This window comes from Aptenodytes patagonicus, chromosome 3 (assembly GCF_965638725.1).
Source record: "Aptenodytes patagonicus chromosome 3, bAptPat1.pri.cur, whole genome shotgun sequence".
In the NCBI taxonomy this organism is placed as follows: Eukaryota; Metazoa; Chordata; class Aves; order Sphenisciformes; family Spheniscidae; genus Aptenodytes; species Aptenodytes patagonicus.
The window spans coordinates 1,587,984-1,609,836 of NC_134951.1; the positions used below are offsets into that span (position 1 = coordinate 1,587,984).

A 21,853-nucleotide genomic window follows, 5' to 3' on the forward strand; every position below is an offset into this window, starting at 1 on the left:
CGTGCCACAAGTTTTGGGGATAAGTGTCACTCTCCTCTCCCATAAAATCTTGCACTCACTTCCTACACGACCCCGCAGGGCAGGGAGGCTGCATGGTGCTGGGACGGTGTCTCTCTAAAAGCATTGTCGACTTGCTGTCCATCTGTCCTGGCCATCCTGAGGAATCCTGCCGCTCCTCTCGAGAAACCCATGTCCCCTTCTGCATCTCCTGGTGATGCAAGCGGGGCTTGGACGGGTGCCGTTCAGGTCGGTCTAGCAGGGACGTTTTTTAGGAGAGGAGGGACAGGAGCATGGGCGTCACCCCGCTGGATCCTGAGGAGCATCTCCTGCAGGTTTTGGCAGCCTGGGGCAGCTGTGGTCCCACCTGGGAGAGGACACAACCCATCTGCCTGTGCATGGCTTCCCTTACGCCAACACGAGCCAGGCTGGGATGGACGTGGCAGGCAGCCTCTTCCTCCCAAAATCTGCCTGTGTGCCTCTGCGAGGGGAGATGGCCTGAGCTCAAGGACGCGGATGGCACCAGCCCCAGGCTGTGCAATGGGCTCTGGTCTCCGTGCCCAGCCCTGAGCCCCGCAGTGGGGCTGTACAGGGACACCAAGCCCCTTCCCCGGTCCCCAGGGCTGGGCACCTCCGTCGGACACGCACCCAGGCTGAAAGCACAGGCTCAGATAAGGTCTGCTCAATGAAAGGTCTTTATTGAGATGTTCACTTGGACAGGAGGCACTTGGGGCTGTACAGGTCTCAGGGGGACAGGGACATGGTCCCCCCTGAGCTGCTGGTTTCCAGGAGAGATTTCCAGGCACCGCAGAGCCTTGTTAGCATTGAGATCAGAGCACGCCCCTGCCCGTGGGGCCAGCCCTTGCTGCCTGCTGTCACGACAGATGAGGGCAGAGCTGGGGGTGCAGCACCTTGGGACCGCGGAGGACCATGAGCTTTGGGGTGTCCTGAGAACTGGGGGTGATGGCTGATTTTTCTTCCATCCCCCTCATTGCCCCCGTCAGTAAAACACCTTTTCCAGGTAGGTGTTCAGGAAGATCCCCGTGGGGTCCAGCTTCTCCCGGATGGAGCAGAATTTGGGGAAGGCTGGGTACATCTTCTCAAAGTCCTTCCGGGTGCAGCTGTGGGCCTGCAGGAGAGAAAGTGTCCGGGGGGGCTGCCCATCACTGGGGAACGTGTTGCTGGCCCTGGAGCCCCACCACTACGTGCTGTGGGAAGCCCCTGCAGAAATGGTGGGACCTCCATTCCCTTATCTACATGCCCAGGGTGGGTAGCAAACAGGGGAACACCATTGTTCACCATTGGAACAGGCTGCCCAGAGAGGTGGTGGATGCCCCATCCCTGGAAACATTCAAGGTCAGGTTGGACGAGGCTCTGAGCAACCTGCTCTAGTTGAAGATGTCCCTGCCCACAGCAGGGGGGTTGGACTAGATGACCTTTAGAGGTCCCTTTCAACCCAAACTATTCCATGATTCTATGATCTCCTCGAGGCACCCATCTCCCTCTGGGACCCGCCTGATGTGGGGGCCCTTCTCTGACCCCCACTCGACTGCAAATCTCCCCTCCCATGAGGAGCCACAATAGAGAAGGGGAAGAGACCCCCTTCCGCAGACCCTCTCCTCCCAGAGGAGCGGGGCCGTCGGTACCTTTGCCCAGTGTGGTCTCCCACCGTGCTTCTTCATGATGCCCTCGTAGGTCAGCCAGTAGTTGAGGCGGGGGACATTCTTCCCGTAGGGCCTGGCGGGGGGCAGGCAGGGAGGGAATTAGCAGGGGGCGTGGGGGGATTTGCACACCCAGGAAAACCTCCCTGAGAAACCCCCACCTGGGGAGAAGGACAACCCCAGGGACCTGTCACGGGCTCTTTGACCAGCACCGGGTGATGGAAACCCTCTGAGAACCAGCATGCCACCAGCACTTGGCCAGTGGACCCTCACGTAGGACGACATCCTCAAGAAACAGAGGCGGGTGGCTCTAGGGTGCTGCAAGGCCACCCCATCCCTTCTGGCTTGGTGCCTGCAAATGTCTGAGTGGGGTGAGCGGGCGAAGGTGCAGGAGCTCATTCAATCCAGCTCTCCAGTATCAGCCGAGAGCTGGTGTCGGTGCGTTTGAGCTGTGCATTTGCCGCTGCCAGGTCTCTGGGCACGGCTCCCAGTGCACCAGCACCCTGACCCGGGGAGGAAGAGGAGGAGGAGAGGGGGGTGGAATGGGGACATGGCTCACCGGTACATGATGATGTTCATGTAGCAGCTGTCTCGCTGGAAGCAGGGACTCAGCCAGATCTCGTCCCCCCGAGCGAAGCGCACCTCCACAGGGTAGTGAGCCACCATCTTGGGGTTGTTCTCCAAGGCAGCCTTCAGCTCCAGCAGAGCTTCCTTCGTCTTCTCACTACCCAGGAGAAGCCCCAGCCCCGGTTAATGCCAGCATGGGCAGCCAGCTCCCTTCGGGTTTGAACCCCCATCCCCACAGCTCCATCCCTGGCCCCATGCTAATTCAGGGAACGGCTTGGCATGTCCGAGCACATCCCTCCCATTGCTTTGGGCTCACAAAGCCCCAAGACATGGTGTGGCATGGATTTGGTACCCCAGGACAGGGATGCAGAAGGGTCCCCATGCTAAGCTTGCAGGTAGGAATGGTGCCTCCTAGCCAGGTCCCTTTCTCCATGGCTTTGCTCCTGCTCCAGGCAGCCTGGGCTGGGGCAGAGCACAGGCAGGGGATGGCATGTGGTTTGGGCACTGAGCCTGGCTGGGGATGGACAGGGAGGGTCTGCAGAGCCATTTACATGGGGATGGCCCAGTCTTGAACGTGCTGCTTGAAGCGACACTCGTAGTTGAAGATCTTGTAGCTGATGGCAATATTCTCCACCCGGGAGCTGAAGAGGAGCCAGAAGAAGAAGCGGTTGATCCAGCGCACCAAGCTGGGCACAAAGGTGCTGCAGGGGAGAGAGCAGGAGGTGAGATCTGACCCCAGAGCTGCTGCCCAGGGATTTGCCAAGGGCAGGCTGTGAGCTGTGATACCACAAGCCACAGCCCGGGGATGCTGGGCAAGGGGATGCCCTCTCAAGGGGCTGTAAGCAAAGCAGCAAAGCTGCAATCCTCCAAGGGTGCTGGAGCCGATGGGGTCCTGCAGCCCTGCCGGGAGCTTGTCTGTGCTCACCCCACCTGATCTTGGACCTTACACCCTTGCCCTCACCTCCCTCCTCCTCCTCTTGCTGCAAGCTAGAAGAGGGGTGCTTGGTCATCACCTTCCCTCCCCCTTGAGACCTCAGTGCCTCCCAGGCTGTGCGCTGGGCATCCTCGCACTGGGCGACCGAGAGCTACCGGCGACAGGGTGGAGTGGCAGGGTGGGCCCCTTGGCAGAGTCCTAAGTTGCCACAGTCCCTCTTCTTCCTCTTCATGGAGTCCAGCCGAGCTCTCCTGTGCCACCAGGGTCCTGCTTCCTAGCCTAGTCTCCACGAGCTGGCTGGATCTCCCCTCTCCACCCTAGTGCTCAGGACGTGCTCACAGCCAGCACCGTCTCCCAAAAAGCTCCTTTGCTGCTGCAAACCCACACCGCCTCGGCACGCTGCTCCATCTCTGTGCACACGAGAGGGCAGTGCAGCCCCAGACATCAATCCCAGCCCAAACCTGCTCCTCCTGCACAGGAGCTTGCTTGGAGGAGAACAAGCGTCTCCTTCTTCCCCAGGGATGGGGGTGCTCCGGGTCACAGTCCTCCCTTGCCATCTTCCCCAGGACTCCCAGCAAAGCAGCACAGGGTTCAATGTAGAGATGCAGAGAACAGATCTGGATGAGGCCAGCCCTGGACAAACCTACCCAACCCCTCTTGTCCCCAGCCACTGCCCAGAGCATGCTCCTACCTGATCCAGAGCAGAAACTCCAGCAAGTAATAGCCAACAGCATAATCCCAAAACCAGTTGGCGGAGGAGGAGGGGGGCTGCAAAGCCAAGCAGAGGAAGATGATGGTCATTAGGGACTAGCAGGGTTTGCAGCTTTCTTGCCAGCGGGCATGAAGATGGGAGCACATGCCTGGACCAGGACCAAGCTGGGAGTGGTGGTCTGGAGAAGGGCACCCCAGGGCTCCCCAAATCTCTCTCCCATGATGAAACAGGGCCACATCCAGCCCCAGAAACAGACCAGGCTTTGTCATGAGGATGCGAAGAGCTTGGACAGCCCCAGCTGCATCTGTGTCCCGGGACCCACAGGCTGTGGAGCACAGGCAGAGTCCAGACCAGCCCCAAAATGCTGTTTCCCTGATCAGCAGCCCTTGCACTGCAAGCCCATCCTAAAACGCCGGCTCTGGAAGGGCACCCAGCTTTGTGCACAGACCCTTCTCCCTTCATGCATGGAGCCCGGTGGGACCTGCCTTGTTGGTGGGGTCTTGGTAGATGACGCTGACGTTCTCGCTGTGAGGGAACCACAGGAATCGGAAGTATTGGGATCTCTTCAGGTGATCCTCGAGGTGATTGAGGACCTGCAGCAACCAGAGAAACGGGGGCTGGTTGGTGATTGTCCCCCCTCCCCGCCGGAGCAGGGATCTCAGGAGCGGGGGGTGGAGGCACCTCAGAGGACTCCCAGGGAGCCCTCCGAGGCAGGTCCGAGGAGCCTGTCTGCAGAGTCTCAGTGAGCCCTGGGTTGGAGGGGAGTCAATACAGCCCAGCCGTGCACCAAGGGGCTAACAGAGACCATGGACCCGACATTTGGGGAAGGGAACGGGGCATGCCCGTTGTTTCCTCTGCCTCAGCGGCGGCAGAGCTCCCCATCCTGAGATGCTGCTGGGGGCTGCATCTGGCATATGTCCGAGCTCAGACCGCGCGTCCTCCCGCAGTCATACCTCTGCAGCCCCCAAACTGCTCCATCAGGCTTTACCAGACATGAGACAGCACAGACAGGGCCGGCGGGTCCCCCTCCAGCCATCTGCCATACAGCAGGTCATGCTGAGGGCTTCCGAAATCCACCGCCTGGTCCAGCGTCAGGGACGCCCTCCCCAGCTTTCACACCCTGGCAGCACATCCCTTTGCAGCTCTGGAGCCCCAGAGCAACGGGGGATGGAGCCGTGATGCAACGGGGCATGGAGCCAGGATGTGTTACACGGCCCCATCCCAGAGACATCCCCTGCTTCAAATGCAGAATTGCCAAATTATTCATAAAGACACAAAAAAGAGCTTTAAGAAAGGCAGCTCCCTCAGATGAGCTGCCTGCCAGCAGCCGAGGACAGCGAGGCATGGGGAGTCTGAGCAGGCAGGGGACAGGCAGGACAATGCAGGTGATGGGGCTCGAGGGGGTGACCGCAGCCCCAGGACATACTCAGCCTGTTCCCAGGGCCACTGGGGTCCTGTCCCAGGGCTACTTGGAGGGAACCCCGCTGCCTGACAAAGCAGCACCCACAGAAATGAAAAGACCCTTCAGTCCTCGTCCCTTCTCCCTGCCTGTGTGTGTGCAAGGGTGGAGGGACCCTGTGCTCACCCCCTGCACGGTGTCCCTCTTGCAAACAGCCTCTCCAACCACCCCCCCGCTCCTCCTGCCGAGATCTCCCATAGCTCTGCAGAAAGTCTTAAAAACCCAGCAGCTTTCCTTCAAGGAGTTTGCTTGACCCAGGAGAAGGTGCAATGACCCATGGATATAACCCCAGGAAGGTCGCGGCAACCTTAGCTGTGAAGCTGCTCCTTTCCAGTTGGGTCATTTGAGTTATTTGTCTTAATAAGCTATTAATCACCCGGCTGGGCTGCTTTAGCGTGGAGCATCTTGCTGTGACCCTGCCATGAGGTGAGGGTCTTTGTGGGGGTCACGCTGCCGTAATGCCGTGGTCCCATTAAAGCGGGGAGGATGGGAAGACAGATAGTGTATCCCTGTAATTGGTGAGAATTAATGCTAATGCTGTTGTCTTCATCTTCACATCTGCAGCTCCCAAAAAGCCACAAAATCTCTCTAAGATGTTCCCAAAACAGCCTATTTTCTGCTCAGAGAACTTCTCATGTTGGAAACAGTTAACGAATGTGCAAGTAGAAGCAGGAGAAAAACCACGACCCCACGTTTTCGCCGGTTTGGTTTAGGAACAAATGGATCGAATAGCTAAAACAAGAGGGGAAAAGAAGGATGCAGCTTTCCCAAGGTGATCCTGCCAACGTCTGTTTGTCTTCCAGCCGTGGCGTTTGAGCGCAGAAGCAAATTGCTAGTGGGGCGACCTTTTCAATGTGCGCTTTTGATCCTTGTGATAGAGGAATATCGGTCTGAAGAAAATAAGCCCGCGACTTTGTAGGATAATTACAGCACAGCGGGCAAGAGCTGAAGGCAGTGAGCGAGCCGGCTTTGGGAGTCCTTGGGGATGTTGTCTGCTGGCTGAGTGCTGGAGTTAGAGGCAGAGGTCAGGCGGTGGAAGTCTTGTCGCTGTAACGTGGCCAACGCATGCAACAGAGATGACCCTGGAGCATGCAGAGACCCGGGGGATTTTGCTCGTCTTTGCTTCCTTCCCAGGAGCCCACAACAAATCCCTTTGCTTCATAAAGAAGCTGCTTGCTTTCTTGCTTGCAAACACCCTGGAGAGCTTACTGAGCTGAGGGTCAGGCACCCCGCCTGCTGCAATGCAGGTTTGGTTGCTCCAGATGGTCCGCAGGGAAAGGACAAGGATGGGACATGCGGCAGATGTGGCCAAGGTGCTGCGGAGGATGACGCTCAGGAAGTCACTAGCACACATCCCATAGGTCCATCAGAGCAATGGAGAGGAGCCAGGGAGCCAGGGAGCACGGAGAGCTCGCATTTTGGGAGAGGAGATGGATGTTTAGCCTCTCCTTCTGCCTGCGTGCTGCCTGTGCCTGCCAGGATCCCACTGCATCAGGGGATAACGTCTGAGCACCAGTTGGAAGAGTCACTTCCATGCACTGAGGCCAAAACCAACGTTTCTGGCTAAGAGGGACGAGGTCAGGCCCAGCAGTGGTGAGCGGGTTTAGGCACTGGGTGGTCTTGGAGGAGTTGGGCTTGAAGGATCCATCCTCGGTGCCTGAGACATCCCCCAAAGGGTTAGGGTTCGGGTTAGGGTTATAGGGTTAGGAAGTGGTAGGTTTAGACCAAAGGAAGCAGTTCTTCACCCACCAGGTCACTGAGCTGTGCAAGTCTGCAGGTGGTTAAAAGTTTGCATGGGTTCAGAAGCAGAGCAGAGACCTTCCCGGATGAGAAAATCATTGCCTTATGACATACATACAAACCACCTCCAGCTCAGGAAGCCCCAAAGCTGCAAAGATCAGGGGAAGAAGTATCGTATCCGAGTCTGACCCATCCTCATCAGCCTCCCAGCAGGTCTGGGGCAAGGGGAGGCTGACTCCATCCCTGCCACCATCCAGGGATGCTCTGTAGGTCTCTCTGGTGACCTCAGCTGTGCAACGAACCCTCTCGGATCCGTGCCTTGTTCCTGGTCATCGTCAGCAGCTAGAGCAGCTGAGCATCCCAGTGATAAAGACAATCACGAGGCCAGAAAAGAAAGCATGCAGATCTTACATAACCACAAATCCAAGCCTGGCTCCTCTGACACATATATTATTCGCAATGTCTTAGATAACTCAGGCTTAAATATTTCAAGCAACCTGCTCCCTTGCCATTATTCTCTTCCGCCTCGCTGGGCCACTCGACATGAAAGCCGGAGATCTGGAAGCAGGCGAGGAACAGTGATGACCGAGAATTGATAATGGCATTAATATTTATGGAGTGCATTCTCGTTTCACCCTCCTAACAGCCCCGAGGGATGGGGAAAGATGGGCTGAGCTGTGCAGGGGGCATAGCCCAGGAAGATGGTGCTGAGCAGGGTAAAGCTCAGCCTGGGCTACCTGCCCTGCTCAGGACAGCAGGGTTATCCCGCACCTGAGCTTCAGTTTCCTAACTAAAAGGCAGATTAGGAGCTGTAAAACAACACTCAACCTGGCAATTTGGCTGAGGAAAGGTGCTTGAGGATGCAGTGAAGGTCCGAGCAGTCTGGCAGGGTGGGTGAGGACCAAGCCGTAAGGAGCTGGCAGGCTCCCACCACATTTTAACGTATTTAAATGCATTTAAAGCGGGGAACTCCCTGTTGCAGGACACCAGGGGAGTCGCAGCTCGGGAAGCAAACAGGCGGTTCACAGGCAAAAGATGCTCCTGAGCCATTAAACACAAACTCATCACCTCTGAAACTGGAAACACCGGTAGTGAACTCACTGCAGGCTGGAGAAATGCCTTGGCGGGTTTCCCTTATTCCTCTGTCTTCCCTTCCCACCTCCCACGAAAAATAAGACCCTGAAGTGCTCCAGCTCTCGACTGCTCTGGTGCAGCTGCTCTTAGGGGGGCAGGCAGACACGCTAATGGACTCGGGTAACGTGGCATGGACCCCTCTGTCCACCTCCCCGATCAGCCCGGCTGCCCATGGCACAGCACGAGGACCACTGGGTTGCTTTGGATCAGAGCTTACGAAGAAGATACTGCAAAAGTGCGTTAAATTCACATTCATGGTGGTGTTCGAGCCACCCCAACGGGGCACTGAATAATTCAGTCCTTAAAAAATTAAGGACAGCGTTTCTCAGAGCTTTACTAGTGCTGCAGCTCTGATCAATCCTGCAACAAATTTTGCTGCTTTTGTCGAAGGACTATTTATTTTTCATGAGCCCAACTTGACAAAGGCTTGCGCTGTCGTTAGCCAGGGCTGGAACTGGACCTGTGAGACTCAAATGAGACAACGGATGAGGATGCTGCTGAGGATGCACCAGCGGGGATGTCAGACCACAGGAGGACAAAGACGATCCGTGGTTGAAGCAGATCCAAGCTCCTGGAGAGGTTCCTTTCCACTACCACCGATTTCTTCCTCCTGGTGGACTTTGTGCCTCAGTTTCCCCATCCAGAAATCTAACTCCTTCCAGTGAACGCAGTGAGTCCACTCAGCATTTGGAAGGCCACCAGGTCTTTCAGTTTGCAGGTGGCCCCTTCTCTGTAGGCTTTAGCCTGTGCAGTGCTGCAGCCTCCAGCGATGATCTGGTGCCAGAGACCTGGGACAAGTTGGATCATTGCTCAGCTCAAGGCAGTAGGTCACATCCTGATACGGCGGCTGTGCCAGGCTGTCCCAGCCATGGGGGGGGGCTGAGCATCAGATGGAACAGCTCGCTCCATCCAACCTCCCAGCACCGTGAGGGTGGGAGCGCTCCGAGGAAATGCATCCAGCAGTTAAAAGGAGTTTATATAACGGCAGAGACAGGGAAAGTTGGTTTTGATGTGTTCCCAGCAGAAAGAATTCCTTCAAATGGCTCTGTAGAAATGCCCACCGGGCCTTCAAAAGGCTTTCTGAGGGAACCAGATCACACCCACCATTGGCCACAGAGCCATGTGGAGACCCAAGCTCGTAAAGCCCAGGAGATGCACTGCCCCAAAAAGGGCATTTCATGCCTCTTTTGAGGGAAATCAGCCTGTTTTAGCCTGGTTCCTGCCGGGCATGGAAAGCTCAGCTGGAGGCAACCACTCTCCAGCACTGAGCATCTCTGTACCGGCATCCCAGGACACTGTCCCCAGTGCCTCAGCCCTGTAGTGAACAAGGACCGAAACTTCTCATGCTCTCCATGGCCAATCAAGTGCCCTTTCATGGGCTACGTGCAAGATGTGGTCTTCAGGAGAGACATGGTCATGAAGAGGGGACAACGGGGAGAGGATGGATGGCGGGACAGCAGGAGAGCTTGCCGAGGAGGAGACAGCATGTGAAGCCTTCACAGTCATGCAAGATCCTGATCTACAAAAGAGCAGGTCAGAAACCCTCCTCAGAAAGCCACCTCCCTTAGGGATGTCCCAGATGGGCCAGTCACTAGCGCCATACACCTTAGTCTGGGTGATTCGGACCTTTGGCAAGATGGAGACAGACGAGTCCAGTAGCAACATGACAATTGGCTTAAAGGGAGTTTTCCATCACACGAACCAAATGCAGCTCTGGGGTTGGACCCTGATAAGGGATTTTTTCAGTCTGGTCCTTGAAATGTGTCACCCATCACACTCCCTCTCATCCCCAGCACGGTTCGTCCCAAGTTCAGCTCAAAAAAAGAGTTAAACCCAACTTCACACTGGGAGATGGAGAGCCCCATCCCAAAAAATACCCTGACCTCACACACAAGAAAGGACCGAGTTATTATCAAAAGCACAAGATGCTCATGGACTATTTTAAGTGGCCCATCTGTCGCTGGAAAAAGCAAGGATCTCCGTCAGCTGAGCAGCAGGAGACAATGAGATGGGAGACTGCACTTCCTCGGAGAGCACACGGCTCGTGGGAGCAGCCATGCCCTGCGGGATGCTGCTCCTCTCCTCCTGGATGCAGCTAGGCACTGCCTGCCTCCAGGGATGCCGGCTCAGCGCAGGCAGTCTTCTCCCTGCTCTTGCTTTGTCCAGGCAGCACATCAGCTCATCAGAGCAGCCCAGGATTTCCAGCAAGGGCAATTTTCTCCAGCTGGAAAATTAAATCTGCATTAGGCTTAGTCATGTGTGCCTGGAGTTACCAGATCTCCGCTGACCTGCCGGCGCCTGCGAACACTGGGTTAAATGGAGCAGAGGCATTGGCTGATCCATCTCACGGTGACGTTTCCCATGGACAGAAGCAAGTGCCAAGGGCGGCAGCGCTGACGCCTGCAGGCTCCTTCACCACCTCTAACTTGATTGCGCTGGAGCCTCCGTCCTCAGCCCCGCCGCGGCTTGGAGGCAGCCCAGGGAAGATGAAGCTGACGGCTGTGGGCAAACCTCCATCCCTGCTCCGGTGGGACCCCTGGCATTGCGCAGCCTGAAGCAGCTCCCCACCGCTGCGGCTGCCCTTCCCCTCTCTCATCCCTGCCTGCGGCCAGGCTCTGGCATTGCTCACGGGACGGGGGAACAGTTTAAAACCCACGGGGTCGTACGCAAGTGATAGACCGCAGCTGGAGGAGGGGGTCCAATTTCTGTCACCTCCGGGCTGAGTCAGGCAGGGGACAATCGATGCCGAGATGTGAGGATGATGCTGCAGAGGGGCCAGGACACGGGGACATTGACAGGGGTCTCGTTGTCCAGCCTTTTCCCTGAGGAGGACGCTGGCTGTCCTTCCAGAGGGCAAGCACCTTGCCAGCCCCAAATCTGAATCGGAGGCAAAATCAAGAAGAGTAGGAGAAGCGTTTTCACCCTCCTCTCCCCTGCCTCAGTCCCACCGGTGGCATGCAGCTCCCGCCAGCCAACTTGAGCCCAGCGAGGAGGTCTCTCCTGCGCAGGAGCCCTCTGCTCCCCTGGATCCCAGGTTTGCAACGTGCCCCATGCCAACGCATCCTCTCCAAGCTGGGAATCATGCCCAGGAGAGCAGGCAGCAGTGCCTGCCTGCCTGCTGCCTGCCAGGCAGCCAGCCCTCCCACAGCAGCCTCCCGCAGCACGGTGGTCCCATCTCCCCTGCCAGGACCCAGAGGATGTCTCTGAAGGACACGGCCGTGTTTCAGCTCAGGGTCGCTCTCCGCAGCCCAGGGTGAGCACAGAAAGTCTTTGGCAGGTTCCTGAGGACACTGGAAGCCACCAGCCTTCTCCTGCAGCCATGAGCCACCCCGGGGCTGCATGGAGGTTGGTCCGGGACAGTAAAATCAGCTATTTGAATCTCAGGCTGGATAAATGCAAAAATTCTGTATCAATCTGGGCCAGTTTTAAAAGAGGGTCCTGGGAACAGCTCAGGTGTGAGCACGGCAATGATGAAAGAGGAGAGGTTTCACGTCACCTTCACACCCCTGAGCTGTCCTGGGCCACATGTGGAGCTGAAAGCATGTGGGAATGGACACAGCTTCTCCCAGAGATGGTGCCTTGCAGTTCTCAAAAACCACCAGGAATAATAAATAAAGGAAATCACTTTCATCTCCGTGTCTTTCCCCGCAGCTCGCCCTCTCTGCCCAGCTCCACCAGGCTGGACGCAGAGGGGTGGCTGCAGAGGGTCCCAGTGCGAGGTGCAGAGGTCCCACCTGCTTTTTTGTGAGGACTGAAGAACCCCTCACGGCAGACTCACAGCACCCTGGGCTTCCCCACCCAGCCTTCTCCCAGATTTTGTGGCCAGCAAAGCTGCCAGAGCACACTCAGCCCTCACCTCTGCTCCGTGCAGCACCCTTGGGAACAAAGCAAATGTCTTCCCACAGCACAGGGGGACTCAGCACCCCCATTTCCCGCTACCCCGCTGGCTCAGCTTGCGACCATGCGAGGGGCTACACCCCAAACCCTGCTTTGCTCCCGAATATCAACTGCGTGATGCAATGCACGTCTTGCTGCAGGTCCCGACCACCCACCTGCCCTACGTGGCGCAGAGGTGGCACTCACGATTACCCCACTACCTGCACCTCTCCGGTCCCAGAAGACGCTGTTCCCACCCATGGGAAGTTAAAATGGCATTTGCTAAGAAACATGGCTTCTCCTTCCCCTCCTTTGTCACCCTGGAGAAGTTTCCAGCTTAAAGGACACCGTGAAGCATGCCACGAAGATGCACAAGGAGTGCAACCTACACACACCTGTGGGATTTTCTACCAGAGCATAACCACTTCCCAGTCTCCCTCCAACCACGGCACCTCGCCGAGAACTTTGCGTATCCCCAGGGAGGCTTTGAAAGCATCACCCACGGCATACCTCGGTGAGGGTGGAGGGGAAGGCCACCTCGTGGAGGTGGAACTGGGGCACGCACTGGAAGGTGACCGTGAGCACGACGCCCAGGCAGCCGAGGTGCAGGCGGGCAGCCTGGAAGATGTCTGCATTGATGGACTCGGAGCACTCCAGGATCTCCCCTGAGGCTGTCAGCAGTGTGAGTGCTACGACCTGCCGAGAGGGGAGCAAAGCATCAGCGAGCATTCAGTGTGTCCCGTCTCCATGTCGAGACCCTGCATTCACCCCGAACCTTACAGCTGGGGGCTAAGCAGGGAGACCCCCATACCACAACCAGCATCACAGGGTGCTTTCTGGTGAGCTTGGCTCCACCAGCCCCTCTCCTGCCACCTCTGATGTAGTGACATAAAAGGATCTTTCTCTCTCTGGGGGATGCTAGGAAAAGCCATCAAATAAAGAAGTAAAACTCGCCCAAATTACTTCACTTCTCCATAACCGTCGGTGGAATCGCTGTACAGGATTTGAGCTAGGAGTGGAGGATTTTCATAACTGTCTGGTTAAAAATAGACCAGGGCCCTGCAGAGACTTGGTTTTGGGGGGGCTCCAATACAAAAGAACTGCTTTCCCTTTGGTACAGAGGTTATTCATCGGATTATGAGATCATAAAGCACAGGGACAGAGGAGTTTTGGGCTGGATCATGTTTTGGCTGGCAGATGAGGAGGTCTTAAGGAAGACATTTTTTACACTGAGGGTGGTGAAGCACTGGCACAGGTTGCCCAGAGAGGTGGTGGATGCCCCATCCCTGGAAACATTCCAGGTCAGGCTGGACGGGGCTCTGAGCAACCTGCTCTAGTTGCAGATGTCCCTGCCCACGGCAGGGGGGTTGGACTAGATGACCTTTAGAGGTCCCTTCCCACCCAAACCATTCTATGATTCTATGATTCCCAGTGTGCATGGGGGACTTGGGGGTCCCCCATAGCAGCCCCGTCCCGGGGGGGGCAGGACCCCTCCTGCTTCCTGAGTACAGTGTGCTCCTTCCTTACCCCAGGGCTGGGCACACCAGACCCCGACTGGGTGATGGGACATCTCCCCTGAAGCCCTCAAGACGCTGACGTCTGTGCATTGACACCCTCCCGACTCGTGTCTCACCTGGGTGGGGAGGATGCCATGCTTGATCCCGGTGTTGTGCGTCCCCGTCCCGATCACACCGGCTGCTGCCACCTCAGAAACGGCTCCTAAGCTGGGGGCAGATGAAGGGGCTGGTGAGGACCTGAGCATGTGGGACACGGTGTGGAGCACAGCCCACCGTGCCAGGCATAATGCTGTGTGCAGACCCCAGAGTCCCCCAGAACATGCCCCCTGCCCCCACAAGCAGGGTTTTCCACCCTCCCGGGTACCCTGCAGCAACAGGGTGGGGGGTTCGTTGGCCACATGTGCACATCTCCACGGGACATATCTTATCAGGATGCTGCTACAGTCCATGGGGAGGAAGAAGCGGCTGGTGAGCGCAGGTCACCACGGTCAACTCAGCCGTGTCCCATCTCACAAGTCCCCATCTCTCCCCATTAGCCTGGAGGGACTCACCGGGGTGGAGACATCCCTCCCATATGCAGTTAAAGCAAGGGGTGAGGAACCCGGGTTTACCCCAGAAACGTCGCTGTGGAGCAGGGCTGGAAGCAGCATCCACAAGCATAAGGTCTGCAGACCGAGGTCTGTCCCTCCAACTACGGCCAAGGTGGGCACGTGGGGACGGTAGAGGGTTACAGCAAACAGTGTGCTGTTCCTGCCATTTCCCCCAAATACTCCTCCAGCTTCCAACAGCTGGGGAGAAGGGACCTCCTGAACCAGATGTGGTTTCTATGGCCATTGCAACCATCGGTGGGTTCCTCTTCCACGAAGGAGTCCTGCTCACCCCATGCACACCGTTGGCTATCTGCTCAGGTGGGGCTTATTTCTTTGAACCCTCACCCCAGCCCTGGCCAGGGCTCCGACAAACCGATCTCTTGTATTGACTGAGGAACGCAGATATTGAGCGAGGCTGTAATTAAAGAGCAATTTCTTCCCTGAGGTCAGCAAATGAAAGAGATTGAGTGTGAGAAATGCTCTCCATGGCTATTTCCTTTGCAAACCCCTGTCTGAACGTGGCGCTCCCCGAGCCCTTGGCAAGACACCCTCTGTAAGGGAGAACCATGCGTGCCAGAGGCAGAGGGATCAGCTGTGACCAGCTCAAGGCATCCCATCCTCTGCCCCCGGATTGCCCTGGACCCCCAGCCCATCGCTTCCACCTCCTCTTCTGGGGACACCAGACGTCCCAAAGCAATGCAGAGCAAAGACTCTCCCATGCCTCCGGCTAAGATATTCCAACGGCTAATTGCCCTTCGCCATCAGAAACTCATTTCTAGCCTGATTTTGTCTACCATCAGCCTCCTTTGCCCGGAGCTGCTTGCCGTCAGCCTCTGCCCATGCAAGGCACCCCTAGGAGGGATGCTCTCGTTTTTTAGGGCCAGGGAGCGCAGAGTTTTCCTTCCTGACATGGAAAGGACCAGCCTGGTGGGTGCAGTGAGAATATAGGGGTGGTATGGGGATAAAGGCTCCCCTTGACCAACCTCCTGCTCCGAGGCAGGATCAGCTACTCCAGCGGGGGGGAGGGGGGGGTTGACCTGTGGTCTGCAGGACCCTGGTGGAAGACCAGATCCTGAACTAAACACCCCTATTCTGCAGTAAAAGCTCTTCAAACATCCCTGTTTTGCCATGTCCCAGCACTTGACCTGGGGCAAGGACACTTGGATGGCCCCGCGCACGTGTCCCACTCACTTGGCCAGGGCCAGCCCGTGCTTGTTCAGCTCGACGTTCAGATCCGAGAGGAAAATCCCACCTTCCACCGTCACTTGCTGCTTCTCCTTGTCCACCTGCAAAGGATGGGATGGGAGGGGAGAGGGGAAGCTCACACAGCTTGGAGGAGAAACACTCCGTGGAAAACACCTCTGCTCTTACCAATGCAGTTGATAACGTCTGTACGGGAGAGCTGCCTACCACGAGGGCCTTGCTCCATCCTGAGCTGCTGCCTCTCTCAGACCTTCGCCCAACCCAAACCTCATCCAACCCAATGGTGCCACTGGTTCCTGTCCCCGGTCCAGCCCCTGCTCCCCTCGGCTCTCCCCAGTCTCAGGGGTGTGTAACCTCTCCCGTAACTTCTCTGAGGTGTCCATCAATGCAAGGGAGAAGACACCACCCAGCAAAGCTCTACCCTTCAGCAAACCTCTCCCCTCTGCCCTCCTGCCTTCCTCAGCCAGCTCCTGGTGGAAGGACAGCGTATTACCATTAGGAGCTATTCATCCCGCCTCTGATAGACAGAGCTGGCAGGGAGGGAGCCGTTCCTCAATTAATTATTGCTGTTAATTACCAGTAACGATCCAGCTCTCAGAATATGCTGCTACAGTCAGGATTTTTCACCTTCAGCTGCGCACATACACACACGTGCGCACATACAGAAAGGCACGTGCATATATACGCACAAAAATGCGTGCATGCGCGCATGCAATGCGTGCATACGTGCATATGTGTGCACGCACACACGCCAGGCATGCACACACATACATGTGCACGCACACACGACACACAGGCACGCACGCGTGCACGGAGCCAGTTCTCTCCTCATACAGGCCAACTGTATGAGGTTCAACAAGGCCACGTGCCAGGTCCTGCACTTCGGCCACAACAACCCCATGCAGCGCTACAGGCTTGGGGAAGAGTGGCTGGAAAGCTGCCTGGCGGAAAAGGACCTGGGGGTGCTGGTTGACAGCCGGCTGAACATGAGCCGGCAGTGTGCCCAGGCGGCCAAGAAGGCCAATGGCATCCTGGCCTGTATCAGAAATAGTGTGGCCAGCAGGAGTAGGGAAGTGATCGTGCCCCTGTACTCGGCCCTGGTGAGGCCGCACCTCAAATACTGTGTTCAGTTTTGGGCCCCTCACTACAAGAAGGACGTCGAGGTGCTGGAGCGTGTCCAGAGAAGGGCAACGAGGCTGGTGAGGGGTCTGGAGAACAAGTCTGATGAGGGGCGGCTGAGGGAACTGGGGTTGTTCAGCCTGGAGAAAAGGAGGCTGAGGGGAGACCTCATCGCTCTCTACAACCACTTGAAAGAAGGTTGTAGCGAGGTGGGGGTCGGTCTCTTCTCCCAAGGAACAAGCGACAGGACGAGAGGAAACGGCCTCAAGTTGTGCCAGGGGAGGTTTAGATTGGACGTGAGGAAAAATGTCTTTACTGAAGGAGTGGTGAAACATTGGACCAGGCTGCCCAGGGAAGTGGTTGAGTCCCCATCCCTGGAGGTATTTAAAAGACGTGTAGATGAGGCACTTAGGGACATGGTTTAGTGGACATGGTGGTGTGGGGTTGACGGTTGGACTCGATGATCTTAGAGGTCTTTTCCAACCTTAATGATTCTATGATTCTATGATTCTCACTGCTTATAAGCAGCCAGCCACGCAGCCCCAGTAAGAGCCCAGTTATCTCCCTGCACCTCAGAGGTCCGGACGCAAAGCAAAGCGCGGGAAAACCTCTCCCGCTCAGCAGCTCTCGTTTTCCCGAAGTTGTTCAGGATGCGATCCAGAGGCAACCAGGAAGAGCTGTTTCCTTCCCCGTGTCATCAAATGGGGCAATTTCCCACCTGGCGCAGGAACAAACCATGGGCCACGGACATCCAGCCGGCTCTTTGCCAGGCTGCTGTGCCTGAGGCACCTTGCAAGTTCGCGTCAAGCGAGCCGCGAAGGGCGATCCTGCCAGGTACCTCCTCGCCACCCAGCGGACCGCGCTGTGACGAGGACGCCGTGCCGAGGGGAAGCCCTCGCTGAACGCACGCTGGGAAGATCACTTCTTTGCATTTTTATAGCTGCTCCATACGCTTCCGACGCACAAAGGATGCTTTTACACTGGGAAAATGCGCATTCCCCAGCCTTGCAGCAGCGTTTCAGGGTCTGGTTTGGGAAAACTCCCAGCTGTGAGGAGAGGAAAGCCTCTCCATCCTTTCATCTCTCACCCTGGGTATGGCAGTGTTGGTCTCCCTGCCCTCTGTGGCCGCATGAACAGGGGTGCCACCACATTTCAGGGCCACCACGCCACCTCCCAGAAGCCGGTCTCACCTTGAGGACCCTGTTCATCTTCCCCATCTGGATCATGAAGTCATCGGTGCAGGCAATGTCCGAAGGAGAGTGGCCGCCCCCCACCACCTTCACCCTCTTGTCTCGCTGCCTGGCCATATCGAGGATCTGCAGAGACAACGGGTGGCCCTGAGCATCCAACACCTCCCTCAAAGTTGTGTGGGCGGTGCCGGAGGCACTGTGAGACGTCCCAAGCTAAAATCTCACCCATCATTGACACGGCCTTCACTTGGATAGCTCACCATCTGGGGTTAAAACCACCCCTGGAGCCCAGACACCTCCTGAGACAGCCCTTGGGATCATCCTTGGGGGTTGGACCAGATGACCTTTAAAGGTTCCTTCCAACCCAAACCATTCTGTGATTCTATGATCCCAAAAGAGGTGATGACCACCTGAGACACCCTAGGGTGACAGAGGCATCTCTGGGGTGACAAGAGTGACACAGGACTCCCACCCCTCAGCATGGCAGCTGGGGCAGGCAGAGGACTCCAGAAGGATGCCAGATGCTGATGCCCAAGGAACAGAGTCCAGCTGGGGCCAGGCGTGCCGGTTTTCTGCATCTTCTAGGTGTTTGACACATCTGCTGTGGAGAACATGTGCGGTTCAGTAGGATGGGCCATCTCCTGGGCTAAGGGAAGGACTCATGCTGTCACCATCTGTGACCTCTCTGACCAAACATGATGGAGCATCACAGCCCTTCCTGGCCTTTCCTCCTCTTCATTTCTAACGGGTTGTCTCCTGGAAGCACCCTCCTTACCTCCCGGATCTCCTCCACTGAGGTGGGCTGGAAGTACAGCTCCGGAGAGGAGCCATAGGTCTTGGCCCAGTTCTGGAACTTGACTCCTCCTTGGCCGTGAACCTGGACCGAAACCAAGAGCTAAAGCAGAAGAAAGCAAGTACCTCCCCTGCTTTTCCACACAGCCCATCCTTCATCTGCCGAGACCACTGTACCAGAGCCAAGTTTCCAAAAGGATTAATTATTTATGGACACAGCGGTTCATCTCAGCCCCTTGAGTCCGTAGAGCAGAGATGTCTCCATGCGAGCAAGTCAGCCTGGGCTCCCTCTGCAGTCAGTGGGGAGAAGTGGGAGGACCCCCTGGGCTATTTGAGACGTCTCCCTTGGGCGCAGCCCATCCCTTCCTCCTACAGCATGACGTGTGCCGGGGTCCTCTTGGTTTGCGTGGCCTCTTCTGCTCTGGTGTCCTCTCAGACCTGGTCTCACCCATACCTACCTCGTGGCCCATGGGCATGGCCTCATGTCCTAGTGTCCCCACATGGCCTCATCTTGAAGGGCTGACCGGGACCAGGTTGGGACCTCCCTCCAACCTCAGCCATCCACCCTGAGACACTGTCCCCAGGCCTGGCATGAAGGGGTGCAGCCAAAAGACCCAGCCCCATCCCATCTCCAGGCAGGGCTTAACCCAAGGCAGGGCAACCCCAGGGTGGTTTGGAGGGGTCCTGGCTGGGGGGGACAGTTTCTCCCTGGCCATGACCAGCCCAGCTGGGGTTTGGGCAAGGAAGGACCTGGTGTGGGGTTGGGCACCGAGCCCCAGAGAAGACGGTGAATCCCTCTGCCGCAGGCAGGAGTGGATCCAACCTGCTGCCCCACCAACACGTGTCCCACCTTGGCTGCAGGGGATGACTTATTCCCTTGCCATCTCCTGCAGTCTCCTTCCTCCCGTTCCCCCCAGCCTCCTCTCCATCAGCCTTCCACCTTCCCACCCAAGCTCCCTCCTCTGCCCTCAGCTCATTTTCCTTCTCCCCGTCTCTACGACGGGTTCAGCTCCCGTCCAAAGACCAGACCCCAAAACCAGCCAAACTTCTCCAGGGGTGCAGAAGGGGCTCTCCCAGGGGTGCCTGCAGCATCCCTCCCCCCTGTCACCCCCTTTCCCCACCACCCCAGCCCCCCCCTCCCCCCCAGGCTGCTTTTAAGGGCTGGGCAGGGCAGGGACAGTGGATGGCCCATCACCCTGCCCAGGGAGGTGACACTGCCCGGGGCCAGGGCCATCAGGAAGCTATTGCAGATAGCCCACATAGCAGCAGGGAGCCCTCGGGGCGAGGGGGAGGTGGGGCTGGGGCTGCCATCTCCCATGCGAGTTAAACCCGGGAGCTGGTCTGTGAGCCAGGGTACAGAGGGAGAGAGGCAGAAAACATGAAAACAAAAACAAAACAAAAGAACAAAATGGAGGAAGCTAAAAACCCATGGGTTAGAAAACACTCCTGTTCACCAGCCAGAGCCTGACCTGATTTACCCAGGGAATATGTTGGCTTTCCTTCCCCCTCTCTTTTCCGAGACACCTTTCCTATTTCTTATCACGGCGATGTTGGTTATTAGATCCATATCGACGGTGGTAATAAAACCCTATCGTCCCCAACAGCCCCAACCACGGCACGTGGCTCCACGCTGCCTGGACCACCCTTCCCACCCCAAAAACTGGGAAATTCCCCTCTGAGTTTTTCCTTACCATCCCACCGGCCTCTCCTGGAGATGCTGCTGCAGTGAGCGGGACTCCGGCTGCTCCGGCACTGGGGACGAGGGGCGATCCTGGCCAGACCAAGGCTGGCAGGGCTTGTTCCTGCCCTGTGGGTCAACAAGGAGCTTCTCTCCAGGCTGGAAGGATAATGAATAACAGCCCTCCCCTTGGGCTTTGCCTGAGTCCCTGGGGGAGGAGAGGGGCTGAGCCCTTCGTTCCCGGCTGGCAGAGCGGGATCTGGGCACGGATTTGAACCTGGGGTCCCGCGTCCTGTAGGGATGCTGCGAACTCTGATGGTTTTGGGGAGAAGATGCTTCAGAGGGTTTTGGGGAGAAGCCGCTTCCCTTTCGGGCGTCCTCGCCCTGGCGCGGGTGCCCTGAACCTGCAGCCTTTGCACCGGGCAAGCTGAGCAAAGGGGGGAAAGGCCCTGCCAGGTTTGGGGGGACCCGGCAGCAGGCATACGGGGCAGGGGAGGGGGGGGGGGTCAGGTAGCGGGTGATGCGATGGCCTCGCTGCATCGCATCGCCACGTGCAAAACGGGTGCTGGGCGTCTTCGCTCCCTGTCTTGCAAGCAGGAGGATGCTCCGCGCCTTGCACGCTTGCCTTGCCCCCCAAACTCGCTCTGCCCGTCCCACTGGGAGCGGGGGGGGGGGGGGGGGCAGGATCCGGCCGGGTAATGGGTCTCATCTGAAGGACGGGTGAGGAGCGGTGATTTGCAGGAGCTCTGCAGCGCTCCATGGCTGCGCTTTGGTGATAAGCAAACCCTCCCTGGTCCCTCATTAAGGAGGGGATGATAACGATTTTTCTGAGCAGGCTAACTTGGGCAAGGTGACCTCTGGGAGCACCGCTCCAAGCCCCGAGCGGGCAGGGGACCGCTGCTGCAGGCAGCTGCCTTCGCATGACCGAGGGATGCTCGGAGACCCAGCCTTTCCGGCACAGTCATGAACCGGGGGGGGGGGAAATTGCTTCTTAATTACAGAGCAGGAGCTGTGCAGCCTGCGAAGGACCTCACAGCGCTTCCAGCAGCTTTCTCCACGGGTCTCCACATCTACCTTCAAAGCTCCTTGACCCCCTGACCATCCTGAAACCCTGCTGATGTTTTCCTGGCTGCAATGCAGCAAATTAATGAATAATCCTCCGACACACCTTCAAGCCCAGACAGACGCCAAGGGGGCCAGCCGATTAGGGTCAGACACCTCCAGGGCTGCCCAGCTGACAGCTCCGGGTCCAAGCGCTGGGCAAAGGTCATCGAAACCTCCAAAAAACACCCCCCCCCACCCCACCCCCCCCCAGGGATTATTCATTAACAGTGAGGGGTGAAGGGGATGCACGCGGGGAGGGACACAGCCCTCCCCCACCGCCTCGATCTCCGCCAGCTCTTGGCTGCATCCAGGGGGGATGTCACAGCTCAGCTAATTACAGCTGAACAGCAGGGAATAATTCAATTAAAGGATGAAAGGGGGGGGGGGGGGGGGGGGAGAAAACCGTGGCGTTTTGCCAGGTGTTGAAGCTATTTGTGAATTTATTTGTGAATCGATGAAGTTTTCGGTGGGATGGAAAAACGCCCTGGCGTGCCGTGGTGTCTCTCCTGGAGGGATCCAGGCAGCGAGGGCAGCAGAGCTTGGCTGGGGCTCTCCCGCAGAGCCCTGGGGGGACACATCC

At 57.4% G+C, this 21,853-nt stretch overlaps 1 protein-coding gene across 1 annotated transcript; it reads right to left on the minus strand.

The window, feature by feature from the left end:
- Window positions 1–669: 669 nt before the first annotated feature.
- On the minus strand, window positions 670–20,318 carry LOC143158915 (L-gulonolactone oxidase-like). Its single transcript, XM_076335377.1, has 12 exons — window positions 20,183–20,318; window positions 18,475–18,576; window positions 17,700–17,825; window positions 15,379–15,473; window positions 13,714–13,804; window positions 12,591–12,776; window positions 4,357–4,464; window positions 3,851–3,927; window positions 2,777–2,926; window positions 2,218–2,382; window positions 1,644–1,734; window positions 670–1,126 (listed from the first exon to the last, which is right to left on the minus strand). Exons 1-12 carry the CDS (start codon window positions 20,183–20,185, stop codon window positions 998–1,000), a joined length of 1,323 nt encoding a protein of 440 aa, XP_076191492.1. The 5' UTR covers window positions 20,186–20,318; the 3' UTR covers window positions 670–997.
- Window positions 20,319–21,853: the final 1,535 nt, after the last annotated feature.

Excerpts from the sequence above, each read along its gene's own strand:
- LOC143158915 (XM_076335377.1), bottom strand. Across the intron at positions 3,928-4,356 it reads ACCAAGACCCCACCAACAAG|CCCCCCTCCTCCTCCGCCAA; the intron begins GCAGGTCCCACC and ends TTGGCTTTGCAG. Across the intron at positions 1,127-1,643 it reads GGAGACCACACTGGGCAAAG|GCCCACAGCTGCACCCGGAA; the intron begins GTACCGACGGCC and ends TCTCTCCTGCAG.